At 47.7% G+C, this 12,768-nt stretch overlaps 1 protein-coding gene across 1 annotated transcript in view; it reads left to right on the top strand.

Moving 5' to 3' along the window:
• The window catches only part of IL10 (interleukin 10), an 18,592-nt gene that overhangs the window by 4,053 nt on the left and 1,771 nt on the right, over nucleotides 1-12,768 (top strand). The window contains exons 2-3 of the mRNA XM_005428130.1: nucleotides 10,214-10,297; nucleotides 12,189-12,251. Of these exons, the coding sequence (XP_005428187.1) occupies nucleotides 10,214-10,297; nucleotides 12,189-12,251 (147 nt within the window). The remainder of the gene's footprint in view (nucleotides 1-10,213; nucleotides 10,298-12,188; nucleotides 12,252-12,768) is intronic.

The following is a 12,768-nucleotide window of genomic DNA, read 5'->3' as shown; positions in this document are numbered from 1 at the left end:
CCCTACAGGTTCCCCCCCTGGTGTAGCTCTTTCCATGACCCTGGCACTCTCTGTCATGGAAACACCCTCAGCCAGCCCTGACGATCAGACTGCTCTTCTCTCTCTTAATTAGTGCAGCTCGTTATGGGCAGAAAGCCTGACCAAGGCCAGCTCCAGCCCTGCCCTCATCCAGCCCCAGCTCTGCAGTGCTGCTGACAGAAGTTAAAAAAAAAAAAATTGTTTTTCTCAGTAAACTCGACAAATGAGTCAGAAAACACTGAGTGAGGAGGTACTGCCAGAGAGGTACATCATGTTCCCTCTCCTCAGTCACGTTTTGAGCCACAACCCTTTGAATAATTCTGAAAATCAAACACTGGTGCTGCCTCGTAGTGAGAAGCAGGCTGAGCGTGGCTCAGGGAAATGTGGATTTATTCAACCGAGCTCCAAGACACACCCAGAGCAAAGGCTCAGCTGCTCTCCAGGGTTCTTCCCGAGAGGTTCACACTGCCCAGGACCCTCAGCAGCTTTAGGATGGGCAGAGCAGCTCCTTGCCCAGCTCTGGGGGCTCAGGGACCTTTGGAGAGCCTGGGACAATGTCCCTCACCCCAAGACCATGTCCCTCATGCAAGACAGTGTCCCTCACCCCAAAACAATGTCCCTCACCCCAAAACAATGTCCCTCACCCCAAGAAAAAGTCCCTCACCCCAAGAAAAAGTCCCTCACCCCAAGACAATGTCTCCCATCCCAAAACAATGTCTCTCACCCCAAAACAATGTCCCTCACCCAAGACAATGTCTCTCACCCCAAAACAATGTCCCTCATCCAGGACAATGTCCCTTATCTCAAAACAATGTCCCTCATGCAAGACAATGTCCCTCACCCCAAAACAATGTCCCTCATCAAGGACATTGTTTTGGGGTGAGGGACATTGTTTTGGGCTAAGGGACACTGGCCCCTCCTTGGGCCCCTCACCCCAAGACAATGCCTATCCTCCTGATTTTGGGCATCACCCATGGTTGTCCCTCTGGGGCTCTTGCTGCCATCATCAGACACCAACAGCCCAGCCCAGGGTGTCCCCAGGTGCAGCAGGGAGGGGACAGTGCCACGTCCCCCAAGGAGCGTCACCCCAGTGCTGGGGGTGACCCTGGGCTCCCCCTGTCCTGGCTGTGTGTCCTTGGCCAGGTCAGGGACACGTCCCAGCAATGCCACCACCTGTGCCACCTCCTGCCCAGCACAGATGTGACACTTGCCCTGTGACTCACTGATGGCACTGCTGCTGCTGCTGAGACAGGATTGCACCCTGAAAGCGGAAAGAAATTGCAAAACCAATTAAAAAATAAAAGGAAATGTTCTTTTTTTTTTCCCCTCCTCGTCTAAGATTCACCTTTGAGGAAGAGGAAAAGCGTGGTGGAGGATCTCGAGCATCAACAGCTGTTCTGCAGAAAATTCATTTAGTCACCAGGGTGGGGGGTGTGGAAGGTTAGATAATTGTTTCCCTTGCTCTGGCAAAATGTGAACTCGTATTTTGGTTATCATAAATGGCATCTTCCCCACAGGAAAATGCATATTTCAGGTTTTAAGGTTAAATAATTCAGATTAAAAAGTTGGTTTTTTTCAACTATCCAGCACCTGGGTTTCAGCTGCCACCTCTGCGTCCGTGTGAGTCCACCCAACGTGCCCCTGTGCCCAAACCCAGGCTGTTCATGCTCTCTGTGATGCCAAGGAGCAGCCCATGGGAGCCCAGCTCACCCCTGCCCAGTTCAGGGACCAGCTGTGGGACAGTCAAATTACCCTTGGGAAATTCTCATCCCAAAACTGCAACAGCTCAGGAGCTGCCCAAAAACGAGAGGGAATCATCCATCACATTCCAAGAGCGGGGCTGCCAGCAGCACCAGCACCACTGGGACCAGCACTGGGCTCTGGGCCAGGCTCTGGGTCAGGCTCTGCTGCGATTCCCAAACCCATCACTCCTATTACCCAAACCCATCACCAGCTCTCCTCTTCCCCAAACCCATCACCCATCACTCCTATTACCCAAACCCATCTCTCCTTTTCCCCAAACCCATGACCTATCACTCCTATTACCCAAACCCATCTCTCCTTTTCCCCAAACCCATGACCTATCACTCCTATTACCCAAACCCATCACTCCTATTCCCTAAACCCATGACCCATCACTCCTATTTCCCAAACTCATCACTCCTATTCCCCAAACCCACCACCAGCTCTCCTATTCCCCAAACCCATCACCACCTCTCCTCTTCCCCAAACCCATCACCCATCACTCCTGTTAACCAAACCCATCACTCCTATTACCCAAACCCATCATCCATTACTCCTATTACCCAAACTCATCACTCCTATTCCCCAAACCCATCATTCCTATTGCCCAAACCCATCACTCCTGCTGCCCAAACCCATCACTCCTGCTCCCCAAACCCATCACTTCTATTGCCCAAACCCATCACTCCTCTTCCTCCCATCCTTATTCCTGGAGATTCAAAAGCTGCTGTGACAGCAGAAGTCGCACAGGGCCCTTCACAGAAATGCAGAATCACCCAGGCTGGAGGAGGCTTTCCAGATCACCTAGTCCATCAATCAACCCCATAACCACCCCTAAAGCTTATTCCCAAAAGTATCTTTTGATGAAAAACCAGGCTTGGCCTCCTGGAGCAGCCAATGGATGTGACAGTCCCACACAGCCCCTGGGTTTGCCCCAAGGGTGAAATGTGCTGACAGTGCAGGGAATAAATGACACCTAATAAAGGAGAAACTGAGAGCTGGCTGCTATCAGGTCCTTTTTTGAACAATCCAGGGAGCAAATGAATCACTCCAATAGCCAGCCAGGTTCAGCTTTCACCAAAACTGAAAGCTGTGTTTCAGTAAATTCGCTGTTGGCTCTGTACGCAAGCGGCTCGCGGCGCCGGGTTTCGCTTTTGGGTTCATATTGCCCCTCTCAATTTCACAACCCCGAGGAGCCAAGGCTGGTTTCGGGATGGATGCACGTGAGCCTGGGGAGTTCTGCTCCAGCTCTGGCCCCAGGGCACACAGATGGGCAGTCAGGGACAAGCAGGGGAGGCTGGCACATCACAGCCGCCAATTCCTGCCTGATTTGATTAAAAAAAAAACAGAAAAATTGGGCACTGTTTGTTTGCCTCTAGGTGTAAATTCCTGGAAAATCAAGTCCTGGTGCAAGGTTTTTTGGATCTTTCTGGGTTGCTTTTTTTCTTTATTTTTTCTGGATTTTTCCAGAAGCTTCTCCCATTCCCCTGGATAGCTCTGCCTGGTCCTAGCACACATGGGGAGCACCAGCTTGGCCTTCTGTCCCCTAACTTTGGAGGACACTGAAAACTCTGGAAAATCTGGAGCATTTCCTCCCTGCACAACCCCTTTTAGCCATCAACATAAATCAGGGGCACTGTGAGGATTTTGGCTCTTCATTTGACTTTGTATTTTCAGCAGACACTGCTGAGGGGCAGGAATGAAGTTCCCTCCTTTCCCGACAGCAGAGGAAGTCTGCTTCAGATCTTGTTTTTGTCTTCTTTTTTTTTTTTTTTGGTCTTCTTATTTTTAAACAGTGAGAGGGGTTTTCCACCATTCAACTCTATCTTCCACTTCCTAGTTACAGTCCTCAAAAGCCACAGGGAGAGCAATAACCAAACAGAGACATAAATGCCTGATGCTGTTAAGGAAGTAAATCTTCCTCAGAAAGATAAATCCCAGGGAAATTGTTGAAGAAGCTCGAGGAGAGCAGTTCTGAGCAGGAGTGGAGCTGACACCAGAGCTCCCATGGGGAGCAGCAGGATTTCAATTGAACTCTGCTGCTTTTAAAACTCAGCTTCTGCCCCCACAGCAGGGGCTTGGGAAGAAATTGTCTTTACAGTCCTTTCCAACTCACAGCACTCTATGATTCCATGATTTTCTTTGGATTTCCATGTTAAGATATCTGTCAGGAGAAGGAGGTTGGATCACCTGTTCCCTCTGTAAAAAAAAAGAGAAAACAGAAGGAGGATTTAAACACTTTTAAAAGCCTCTGAAACCTCCAAAAAGCTCATCTGGTGCATCATTTTTTAATCAAAAAACCACAGCAAAGCTTTTGGAGCAGAAAGACACAGTGGGAGCGGGTGGAAAATCCCCTGGCAGCTCTGGGGATGCTGCAGCATCCCTTGAGCTCCTAGGATGAGCCTCCATCCCCACCCCAGCCAGGGCTGATCCGCACTTTGTGGGGCGACAAAGAAAACCCAGGATTTCCAAACCCTCTCCGTGATCACCACACAAAAACCACCCCAAAACCCCAGGGTGGGGGCTGCCAGGCCAGTTTGGGCTGCAGGGCCTGGTGCTGTTGTGGAAAGTGAAGCTGGCTCTGAAATTCACCCTGGAGCTTCCGAGCAGCAGCTTGGGCTGATGTGATTTCTCAAACCATGATAAGGAGTTTCTGTCTTATGATCCCTCAGCACTATAAATAGGCTGGGTTTGTGTTATTGGTCAGAGTTGTGGTGATAAATCATTACAAAGTCAATATTCTCCAGAAGATCCCACCCAAGCAATACCAGAACTAGAAAAAAGAAACTCCTTAAAGCAGCACTTGTGCAATGAACTGCTCAGGGCAAGAGTTGCTCAAAATTGCTTCTGTAGAAGGCACAAAAAACAACATCAACAACAAAAAAAAGGCAGTGCAAGTGATATTTGGGCCAATGGATTATATATTCTGGGGGGTTTTTTTGCATCGTTTCACACTTTTTAGTTATCTGCAAAGAAACTCATCTGAGGAAACCTCACTTGGAGCACACAGTCCTCACTCCTGAGACTCCAGTGCCAAGATCCTGTTGTTTTCTCTAAGGACAGCGCTGTGAGCACCATAAAATTCCTGTCAGCAGCTAATTTCAGGGGAAATAAAAGAGATAAAAATAGAACAACACCTCTGTTTGCTTTGTGGCGTGTGAAAAGCCCCATGAGGATGGTGGCAGCATCACTGACCTCACCCAGGACTCCTCACACACCTCAGAGAAAGGCTTAAAATGGCAAACCCATGGAAAATAGGGAATAAAGCACAGCTCGCTCTTCTAGGTTGGCAGAGGGCACCCTGGAATTCCAGGGGGGATATTAAATTTGGATATTATTCGATCTCTGCCTTAGGCTGCAGCAGAATTGCAAATATTGGGAGGTTTATATGTGCCATTAAAAAGTGCAACTATTTCTCAGTTAAGTTTATCACCAAAACTGAATCTGCAGAGGGGAGAAAGTCTCCATCACTTGCATTCTTTCATGTGACAATTCCAGAAAGTTCCAGCTTAATTTAGATCACATGGAAGTTCTGGACCTTCTAAGAACTTCTTATGTAACGCTCTCTCTGTGTCACATTATCAGTCACATCAAAGCCCAATGACTCCAATTCATGATTAATAACCCATTTCTGGACAAGATAAACCAGTGACATTGGTTAAATTTCCAAAGAGCAATTTGGGATTTACCTGTTGAGGCCGACGTGAGTCACGCCACGAGTTCTGACCAGGTTTCCACATTTGAACTATCCGACGTCACGCCTCGCCAGCGGGAAAAAAACCTTGAAAAAAACACAAAGCAGAGCCCTTGGTGCTTCACGGGGAACTGTTAGTCATCAGCACTGGGCTGCTGAGAGAGCAGTGCCATGGCTTCAAACACGGGGTGAAGGAAAGGCCACCAAGTCCTTACTTCCCCCACGAGCGTCACTGGCAGCAGATCATCCAGATCTGGAGGGATGAGAAATGGGGAATTTCTAAAAAGGAGAGAAAGGACAACACCACCGTGACAGCCTGGAAATGGAGGGGATACTCCAAGTTACGCCTGGAATAGATCGTGCAGAAAATCACAGAATCACAAATCACTGGGGCTGGAAAAGACCTCTGAGATCATTGAGTCCAACCTGTGACTAATCCCCCCCTTGTCACCAGACCAGAGCACTGAATGCCACGTCCAGGCATTCCTTGGACACCTCCAGAGATGGTGAAATGCCTCCAGGGATGGCAAAACCCCTCCAGGGATGACAAAACCACTCCAGGGATGGCAAAACCCCTCTAGGGATGGTGAAACCCCTCCAGGGACAGTGAAACCCTTTCAGGGACAGTGAAACCCTTCCAGGAATGGCAAAACCCCTCCAGGGATGGCAAAACCCCTCCAGGGATGATGAAACCCCTCCAGGGATGTTGATATCCCTCCAGGGATGACAAAACCCCTCCAGGGATGGCAAAACCCCTCTAGGGATGGAGAAACCCCTCCAGGGATGGAGAAACCCTTCCAGGGACAGTGAAAACCCTTCAGGGATGGTGCTACACAACGTCCCTCTGTCCGAAAGCAATGTAGAGACCAAGAAGGCAAAAAAAGAAGTAAAAATTTGTCACATCAAACCGTGCTAAGATAAGAAAAGACCCTTCAATTATCAGGGTGATGTGCCACCCTGCTCCAGTGGTGGATCCTGAGGACATCCAAGCCCAAACCCTGCCCAGATCATGTCCAGGACCAACCTTTCCCCATGGCACATTGTGGGAGAGCGCGTTTGCCCAGGGGCCTCTGTTTCAGTGCAGAAGCAGCACTTGCTGCCCTACTGTTTCTGGTGAGCTCACTGCTGTCAGAAGCTTGTGGGTGTTGGGATCTTTAGCTGGTCTGAGTGACCCCAAGAGAAGTTCAAAACTCTCTTTTCCCAGCCCGGCCCTTGAAGAAGGAGTCAGAGCTCTTCATTTCTCAGTCTCAAGGTTGTTTATTGTTTCTTATCTATAAAAATTTTTCTCCTGCCCTGCCGACGTCCATCCAGCAGGACAGTTCCAGGCACTCTGCCTGCCCCCAGGGCAGTGTTATGTCTTTATATAAAAAACTACATGAACAATATTTACAATTACTTTCCAATACCTATCACCCATGTCAGACAGTGAGCTTCTACTCTAAACCAATCTGTAAGTGCCGACAGCACAGCAGAAGATGGAGGCCAAGAAGAAGAAGGAGAAAGGCTGGACATGCCCAGATCTCTCCATCTTGCCTCCTGAACGCCCATACCAAAAACCCCAAAATCTACTTTTCCACCCCGTGATAACTTCACTATTATTCTACCTAAACTGTTGTGGCTTGCAAACCTTCATCTAAGGTTGGTAATTTGCTCCACGGGTCATAATCTAACCCAGAGATGTGTTGGGCTCCGTGCCAGGGTCTCTGAGCCCCCTGGCAGGGGTCTTGGCTGTCCTGGACAGCCAGAGGGATGTCCTGGGTTCCCACATGTGGGAGGTGGGGTAAAAGCACAAGAATGGCTTTTGAGGAACACACGCTCTCCTTCCTGAAGCGATCTTTCTTGGCAAAGCCGAGAGCCATTTCCTAAAGGTTCAGCGCTACACCCACGGCCCCCGGACACTCTTTAGGAAAAAAGGTGTTTTCTTCATTCATGAAGCTCTCTGTAGTAGTGCAGCCGCCGCCTTTCCACAGCGCTCAGCAGGGCTGAGTCACAGCGAAACTGCACCGTCAAGATCCCTGGCGAGGCAGAGGAAACGCAGGTAAACACAGCAGAGAATCGCCCTGCGCACGCCAGAGTTTCCTCTGCGGAACGGGCACGGCTGCCTGACGCTGCTGCCAGCCCCAAAACACAGCCCAGGCTTCCACCACGGGCTGGGGGGAATTGCACAAGAGCCAGAGCACGCTGGGGATGTCACATGTGACTTCATGGAGAGAGAGGCAGGGTGGCTCGAAACAAGAGGAGGTTGGAAATGAGCGCTCAGCTGCTGGGCAGGGTGGAAGGAGATCCCAAAGCTGTGGGGCTGCTCCACCTCCTGTGGCTGCCCAGGTTGGATGTTAGGAAAAAGGTTTTTTATTGAAAGAGTGATAAAGTTCTGGAATGGTCTGCTTGGGGAGGTGGTGCAGTCACCATCCCTGGATGTGTTTAAAAAAGACTGGGTGTGGTGCTGGGTGCCAGGGTTTACTTGAGGGGTTGCGGCTGGGTTGGACTCGATGACCTTGAAGGTCTCTTCCAACCTGGTCATTCTTCTCTTCTCTTCTCTTCTCTTCTCTTCTCTTCTCTTCTCTTCTCTTCTCTTCTCTTCTCTCTTCTTCTCTTCTCTCTTCTTCTCTTCTCTTCTCTTCTCTCTTCTTCTCTTCTCTCTTCTTCTCTTCTCTTCTCTTCTCTCTTCTTCTCTTCTCTCTTCTTCTCTTCTCTTCCTGTACCCCATAAAAACACCAGTTCCTAAGCCCTCAGCTGAGGCTGAGCAGCCCTTCCACTGCAGGGGAGAGCCTGGGGCTGCATCCTTCCCCGAAGGGACTGGGATTAGCTCCAGGATCTGAGGATCCAGGAGTACATAAACCAGCCTCACACATCAGCTTCCACGCCCTGATGAAGCCTCAGCAACCATCCAGGTCTTGGCACTGAAGATTTATTGAGCCCTGGCAGGTTCAAATTAATGCAAAAGAAGCAAAACCATGTGTGGGATCCCAGGGGAAGGTGGGATCCTGCCTGTGGGAATTGAGTTTCAGACTAATTTTGTCCGAGCTTTCAGCCCTTCTCCTTTCAGATGGATTCTGCTGACAGTCAAGAGGAAAAACCCCACAGCTGATTTAGAACAGGGGAACAAAAATGGGTCACCAAAACCATGACCCAGGCCATGATTCAGCTGCACTGATGTCCCTGCAATGATTCCCCAGGAGCAGCTTCCCCATCACCTGTGGAAGAGGCAACACCAACAGAAAAAAAGAAAACAAATCACAAAATCCCACACTTTCCCTGCCTCAGACTCTCCAGTTGCTGATGGTTCATCCCCTTTGCTCTCACACGTGTGCATGCCAACCATTCCTCTCTCCTGCTCCTAAAAATAAAGTGGAAAAGCTCTCAGTATGCAGGAACAAACAATACTTTGCATTTTTCCAGCATTCATCCAGCGATAAATTCCTTCTCGGAGGTTCACAAATTCAACTTCAAAGACGATCAGTGTGATGAGGGAGATGAGAATCTAAGGGATTTGTTCCCTAATGGAGGAAGGCTTCCCTACTGGGAAGAATGAACTCTTTTAAAATAACATGAGGGATTTCAAAGAAAACCCCTTATTTCATAAAAGCCAAATTTATCTCTGCTCTCACTTTCTTGGATGCCAAATTCCTGAATAAGTAAGTGAAATCTTTATCCCAAGGAAGCAGGGGGTGTGGGCTAAAATAGATACAGAAAGAGAGGAGAAAAGAGAGGGAAACGGAAAATGGGGGGACGTCACAGGAATTCTCTGTGCCTCCGAAGGGACAATTTTATCACAGCTGGGACAATAAGTCCCAGCTAAGACAGGACATGCTGCTGCTTGGATGGGGCTGCTGTCCATTTCTAGGAAACAAAATAAGATTTCAAAGCCTGGAAAAAGAATTTTTATGACCTGCTGACACGCTTTAGCACCAAGCATCAAAGCAGTGGCACAAATCCTGATCCTGCCCTGAAGGATCCACGAGGACCAGAGCAGGGCTGGGATCCTCCCCTGGGATCCACTTGGCATCCAGTTGATATTTGGGAGCAGAAATTGAGCTTGCTGAGCAGTGAAAATTCACACTGGCTTCAGCTGACATGTGCATTAACTGGAAAAAAAAAAAACCAAAACCAAATTAATTAAAATGAATACTTCAGTTGATGATGTGTGTTTGCAGATTAGAATACCAAAGGAAGAGACAGAGAATTTGTACAGTTCATGAAAAGCAATTCTGCTGAGTGATGCTCTCTGCAGGTTTGACACTGAGATTTAAAAGTAGCAACACTTTTTTTCCCCCTAACAATACAACATTGATCTAAAAATAAAAGATGGAACTGTGAGAATAAATGAACATCACGCAGCACCTTGGCTTCTTTGTGTGTCTCTGCAGCTTTCCTCCACAGCCACGGCTAAATTTACAAGAAACAAGCAATGTAAAAAAAAAATGCAGAGTCTAAGCACAAAAAAATTGATGGGGTGTGAGGAGAGGACAGGAAACCCAAGTTGACGGGAAACCCAAGTGACATTTGGGCTTAATACTGACTTAAAACCCCAATATTGCTCGTCAGGAAATGGGGAGAGGAAATGGAGTGATGTATAAATTAGGGGCTCCATCAAGGTGAAAGCTGCAGATCTGCTTTGTACCCTCCCAGGGGGAATCCAGCTGAGAGCTGCAGCAGAGGGGAAATCTGCAGAACAGGATGAGGACCTGCTCCAGGGGCACAGCTGTGCCCATCCTGCTGCTCCTGCTGCTGCTGCTGCTGGGCACCACCCGCGCCCAGCCCTCGTGCCTGCGCTTCCCCGAGCTCCTGCCCGCCAAGCTCAAAGAGCTCAGGCTCAAGTTTGAGGAAATCAAGGATTATTTTGTAAGTATCGTTATTTTGTCTTCTGGTTTCTTTACCTTTCTTGCAAAGTTCTGGGATCTGGAGGAGGGGGAAGTTTCCTCCCTGCAGAAATGATTTGGTTGTGTTGCATTAAGAGCAGCTCGGTTTTGTTGCTCACTGAGAGACAATCTGTCAAAGAGCCATGGCTCAAAGAGCTGAGGCTCAAATTTGAGGAAATTAAGGATTATTTTTATTTTGTCTTCTGATTTTTTTACCTTTCTTGCAAACTTCTGGGATCTGGAGGAGGGGGAAGTTTCCTTCCAGCAGAAATGATTTTGTTCTGTTGCGTTAAGAGCAACTCTGTTTCGTTGCTCACTGAAAGTCTGCCAAAGAGTAAAGAGCTGAGGCTCAAATTTGAGGAAATTAAGGATTATTTTGTACGTATTGTTATTTTATCTTCTGGTTTCTTTACCTTTCTGGATCTGGAGGAGGGGGAAGTTTCCTCCCAGCAGAAATGATTTGGTTGTGTTGCGTTAAGAGCAACTCAGTTTCGTTGCTCACTGAGAAAAAATCGGTCAGAGAGCCGTGGCTCAAAGAGCTGAGGCTCAAATTTGAGGAAATTAAGGATTATTTTGTAAGTATCATTAGTTTGTCTTGTGGTTCTTTACCTTTCTTGCAAAGTTCTGGGATCTGGAGGAGGGGGAAGTTTTCTCCCTGCAGAAATGATTTGGCTGCGTTAGGAGCAACTCAGTTTCGTTGCTCTCTGAGAGACAATCTGTCAAAGAGCCATGGCTCAAAGAGCTGAGGCTCAAATTTGAGGAAATTAAGGATTATTTTTGTCTTCTGTTTTTTTTTACCTTTCTTGCAAAGTTCTGGGATCTGGAGGAGGGGGAAGAGTTTCCTCCCTGCAGAAATGATTTGGCTGTGTTGTGTTAAGAGCAGCTCGGTTTCGTTGCTCACTCAGAGAAAATCTGTCAGGCTCTTCTTCCTATTTTTCTCATTAACAATGAACTCGAGGTTTCACAATGAACCTCTGCAAACCTTTCCAGCCAAGCTTCCCTCGAAATATTGCAAACCAAGTTAATCACTGAATTAATAGGAAGGAAATCATTTTTTCTTCAGGGCAACAAGGTCCAGCCCTGCAGAAGTCAGTGCCAGGTGAAAATGGAAATCTTTTGCTGCAGATTTTTTTAATTTGAAAGAACCACAAAACCTGCACAGGGTGTTTTATGACGGGAGGAGCACAACACCTGCACTGGTGCCTGTGCAAGGTCCCTGCCCTGCATCTCAGGAATCTCAGGGCTGCTGAGCAAACAGCTCATGATGCCCTCGGAGCATCTGCCATGGCTGCTAGAGGTGCTTGGTCACAACCCTGTTGCTGTTTTAGTCCACGTCAATGTGTTTTAGCAATAAAACAAGATAATTCTCCAGATCAAATCTCGAACTCATGTCATGGCTTGTGTTTGTCACCAAACGAACACAGCCAAGATTTCAGATGTTCAGCTGGCTGTGAATCTCCCAGATGATGCTGGGAAGGAATATTTTGAACCTCTCAGGACAGCTTTAGAGGCTTTAATTTTTGGGTAGTGCCAGCCCACCCCACTGCAGCTGGTGCCACAGGGGCACCATGAGAACAAACTCCCATTTCCCCATCAACAGGAGGTTACAGGGCTGACCCAACACAAATTCAGTGGCACCAAAGGCTGTGATTTCATTTTCCTGCTGGCCTGACCCAGCAGTCCTCGTGCTGCCAGCTGTGGAGCAGAGTGACCCCTCTGCCTGGTGCCACCGTGCTCTGCCCACACCTGCACTGGGTGCCTTTGCCTCCCTCTCTGCAGGGAGACTCAAAACGCAAACAGGGGATGGATCATTTGTTAGGAAAAGAGTGAAAAGCTCATTTTTCAATTCATTTTTCAATTCCATCCTCCCCCAGCAATCAAAAGATGACGACCTCAGCATCCAACTGCTCAGCTCCGACCTGCTGGAGGAAATCAAGGTAAGAATCTCATTCCCTCGCTGGTTCCTCCTCCTTCCCCCTCCTTGGGCAGGCGTTTCACAAGAAGGGAAGCTGGAAACTGGGCCACGTGCTGCTGTCACCCTGCAGGGACACGTGTGGCTGTGGTGGGGCTGGCACGAGGCTGCCCCGTGGCCAGGGTGGCTCCCACACCCCGTTCTGGTTTGGACAAGCCCTGGCCCAGCTCTGGTTTGTCCAAACCCACCTGTGATGGTGTTCACAGGGGTCTTAGGATGAAGGAAGAGATGAGAATGTTGACTCCATGTTTCAGAAGGCTTGATTTATTAATTTATCATAATATATGTATTATATTTAAATGATATATAAAAATATAATATAATATAATATAATATAATATAATATAATATAATATAATATAATATAATATAATATAATATAATATAATATAATATAATATAATATAATATAATATAATATAATATAATATGATGTAATGTAATGTAATACAATTTAAATATTATATCATTATTTATTATTA

Source organism: Geospiza fortis, unplaced genomic scaffold (assembly GCF_000277835.1).
Source record: "Geospiza fortis unplaced genomic scaffold, GeoFor_1.0 scaffold391, whole genome shotgun sequence".
Lineage (NCBI taxonomy): Eukaryota > Metazoa > Chordata > Aves > Passeriformes > Thraupidae > Geospiza > Geospiza fortis.
This window is presented reverse-complemented; position numbering and strand designations above follow the sequence as displayed.